Below are 3,841 nucleotides of genomic sequence, written 5' to 3'. Positions count from 1 at the left end.
CTCTATACACTAGATTGAACCTCCTTAGAATTAGGGTCCCTTTACAATCATCTATATGTGCCCTCCGTGCGGCTAGCAATGAATCTGAGTCACACTTATTTCTTGACTACCCTAAAGTCACTGAGGTAAATGTGATTTTGCGTCATTGGTGGAGGGATATCTCTATTACTAGTGTGCCCATCTTGTATTTGTTTTTGAGGTTGGACAACCTCTGCTCTGATGGCCCTGTTATGGATAATGTTGATATGGGAAGAGGGTTGTTTTCTGTTGGAAATGTTATGGATAATGTAGATATGGCAACGAGGTTGTCTTCCGTTTGAAATTCAGGAGCTGCAAAGAGTTAGTAGGTGACATCCAAGTATTATATAGCTAGAAAAGATGAATAGTTTTGTTAGTTAATCTACCACTACAAGAAAGTACAGCATTACCGGCGACAGGCGTCGTCGCTAAAAGTGCGGCTTGTCGCCGCTAATACTATTTGCGGCGACGTGTCGTCGCTAAAACGTCGACGCTGATATTTTGTCACTATTAATTAAGCTGTCGCCGCTAATGCGTGGTTGTCGTCGCTAAAGACATGTCGCCGCTAATAAGCTCACGTCGCCGCTAAAGACGTGTCGCCGGTAATAACCTATTGTCGCCACTAAAGGCGTCGCCGGTATTGATGTTTTTCTTATATATATATATATATATATATATATATATATATATATATATATATATATATATATATATATATATATATATATTTCACATTAAAATTAAAAAAAAAAAAAAAAAAAAAGAACTGGTATGATATTAATTAATCTAATCCTATATCATTCCAATCCAAAATATTAATACAATATCCGTTTAAAATTACTCGTCTGATTTAACATATAATAAAATATCGAAAATACTAGTCTAAAATACTTGCACAAATAAAAAATAAAAAAATCCTACAACTATCTACTCGTCATCATCGCTCTCCTCGTTTCCTCCGGTTTCATTTCCTTGTGGCAATGAACGAAACCAATCTTCAAGTGCAGCACTACATTCCGGATCTTTTAACATTGTTTGAAGCATTTCCAACTACAAATAAAACAACATAGTCTTATAAGTTAAAATAGCATTATAACATTCTATATACAAAATATACATTCCACATTGCGTATAAAACATTATAACGTTGTACTATAACTAACAATTACCAAATTTTGAAACTATTACTAAACTAACAATTACCAAAACATTTTAAACAATTACCAAAATTAAATAGTCATGTCACCTGTGATTGTGGTGGTGGCTGTGTCAGTGGTTGTTCCTGATCGTACATCGACACAACCGTAGAAGGTTTACGCCCGATGCCTCTGATATGGCCACGTCGAACACCTAATATTTTTTCAAAACAATTTTGTGTATCCTTTGGTGTTAGACCGCTGGCTTCAGAAGATGCTTGAGTTTGTTGACTGATCTCAAAGAGTAAAGCATTCTGTATTTTCAAAAAAGAAATAAATATAATAAAAATTAGATTACTAACTACCCTTTGACGATATAATCACTTATATGATAATAAAAATTAACCACTTACGTATTGTTGCTCGACTGCAGGACTACTAAACACCCCTTGGCGATCAGTATTGGCCTTACGAAATGCTTCGATTCGAGCGATGTCCTATTTAACATTAAAAATTAGATTAATTATAATTTAAATAAACAGTTAAATATATCATAGCTTACTTCTTTGAAACATGCATTGCTATACGAGCACGATCCCCCTCGGTTTACAACTTGTTGTTGTGCACGGACTCCTTTGTTTGACGCAGAACGTTTTAGAAATTCAGGAGTTTGAAAATGCTCGACTGCTTGTGCCCAATTTTCACGTGACATACCATCGGGGGGGTTGGCTAATGCCCTTGGGATATCTGTAAGCCCCCCGACATTCTCAAAATAAGTATGCACTTTATTTTTTCGGCCTCTATAAATTCTTTGCAAAGTCGCATCAATGCTCTGCAACAACTGAGCACGCTCGGGATCCAAGTTAACCTTGTCTAAATCAAACTTATTCTGCAAATACAAAAAAGTTAGTTAGTTAAATACCAATTAGAACTAAACTTAAAGTATTGTCCAAGTTACCTTTAAATGAACCACTGTGGCATTCCTTAAAGCGGGGGAAACATTATCCCAACCAGATACGTTCAAAGGGATGTTCATCCATATATATTTCCCAATCTCACGGGTAAACCAATTACCATGGTTCCCGACAGGGGAATATGTCAGCTCCCTATCGAAATCCAAATCTACAGGCTTTCCCTTGTTTGCCCTTATTATCTTTGATAGTTGAATGTTTTTTGCTAGGCCTCTTCTTTTTTTAGGGAGCTCAGCTGAAAAATATAATTAAAAATATTAGTCACGATAGCTTATAGTAAATGGATAAAAACATCTAACAAATATATCATAATAAGACTTACCATCCTGTTCGTGTTGACCACGACCAAAGCCTACGGGAGGTGGTGGATCCCCGACTCCATCACCTCCATGTCCTAAACCCATAACATTTGCCATCACGTACAAGAGTATCGCCCAACTAAACCCCATATACAGCCTGCAAAATTTAATATTTTCTATTAAGTTAGTTTTATAATTAATATAATTTGATTTTATAAATGTAACTTAATTTGATTCTAAACGTAAATTAATTAGATTTTATAATTAATTTAATATTTTCTTTTTTGTTATTAGTTTAATTTATTAAACTAACTTTATTTTATTTTAATTTTAACATTAACTTGATTTACAACTAATTTATTATTTTTTTAATGTTTTTTTTTAAATTAATTTAAATTTATTCTATAATTAAATTAAAATTACTAGAAGTACATTGCTATTAATAACCTAATTAAAGCTAAAGTTGTAATGACCAACATTAAGTCACTAAAAGTATGTTGCTATTAAGTTGGCCAAACATTAAGTCACTAACAAAATTAAGCACTTTCCAACCATATACAACACATTCCTAGAAGTAAGTTGCTATTAATAGCCTAATTAAGCTAAATGTATACATCAGATTTCATATTTCAATAACCTAATTAAGCTAAATGCATATTTCAATTTCATCCAATTTCATACAATTAAGCCAAATGTATATATTCAATTTCATACAATTTGCATATTCCAATTTAATCCAATTTGCATATTCCAATTTCATACAAATATATACATCTAAGTTTCATGTTAAGGCAATGTGGTATAACTTCAATGTAATCTAAACATAAATTTCAACAAAATACATACAATCCAACAAAATTCCCACAAATGTGAACAAAACACACATAATAATTCAACAATCCAACAAAATGCATAACCAACAAAATACATACAATCCAACAAAATGCATAACCAATTCATATATCAAAATACAAACATAATCACTCAACAAACTTGAAAAATACTCACTATTTATCATCTAAAACAGAAAAATCATAAAGAAGATGAGAAATTTGACCTTGGTTGGGGGCAATTTCGGAATTTTGGCTACATGTCGACCTTGGTTGGGGTTGTGGCGGTATTGTGGCTGCCTTGAGGGAAGGAGAAGCTAGCTAGCACCGGTCCAAGAAGCAATGCGTCCACCAAGTTGAAAAATTGCGAGATATTGAAGAAAAAACGAGAGAGAAAGAGTTATGTGTAAGCTGTGAATGGCAGATAGGTAAACTGTGAAGGGTATATGCGTTTAGCATTAGCGGCGACGGCTATTAGCGGCGACGTAGGGCAATAGCAGCGACATTAGGGCATTAGCGGCGACACACGGAGGGAAAACTCAGCGCGCCTTTCCGCTTTCCTTATCAACCGTTAGATTGAAAACAAA

The 3,841-nt window shown here is 34.0% G+C and overlaps 1 protein-coding gene across 1 annotated transcript; it reads right to left on the bottom strand.

Annotated features, from left to right (window-relative positions):
- Nucleotides 1-833: 833 nt before the first annotated feature.
- LOC128126236 (uncharacterized) lies at nucleotides 834-3,634 on the bottom strand. The gene is made up of 7 exons (XM_052763996.1): nucleotides 3,482-3,634; nucleotides 2,448-2,581; nucleotides 2,113-2,360; nucleotides 1,717-2,043; nucleotides 1,568-1,651; nucleotides 1,265-1,468; nucleotides 834-1,068 (listed from the first exon to the last, which is right to left on the bottom strand). Exons 2-7 carry the CDS (start codon nucleotides 2,572-2,574, stop codon nucleotides 946-948), a joined length of 1,113 nt encoding a protein of 370 aa, XP_052619956.1. The 5' UTR covers nucleotides 2,575-2,581; nucleotides 3,482-3,634; the 3' UTR covers nucleotides 834-945.
- Between the last annotated feature and the right edge of the window lie 207 nt (nucleotides 3,635-3,841).

Source organism: Lactuca sativa, chromosome 5 (assembly GCF_002870075.4).
Source record: "Lactuca sativa cultivar Salinas chromosome 5, Lsat_Salinas_v11, whole genome shotgun sequence".
Classification (NCBI taxonomy): Eukaryota; Viridiplantae; Streptophyta; class Magnoliopsida; order Asterales; family Asteraceae; genus Lactuca; species Lactuca sativa.
This window is presented reverse-complemented; position numbering and strand designations above follow the sequence as displayed.

Excerpts from the sequence above, each read along its gene's own strand:
- LOC128126236 (XM_052763996.1), bottom strand. The coding sequence starts at position 2,574 with ATGGGGTTTAGTTGGGCGATACTCTTGTACGTGATGGCAAATGTTATG. Across the intron at positions 2,361-2,447 it reads TGGTCAACACGAACAGGATG|CTGAGCTCCCTAAAAAAAGA; the intron begins GTAAGTCTTATT and ends TATATTTTTCAG. Across the intron at positions 1,069-1,264 it reads AGCCACCACCACAATCACAG|TTGGAAATGCTTCAAACAAT; the intron begins GTGACATGACTA and ends TTTTATTTGTAG.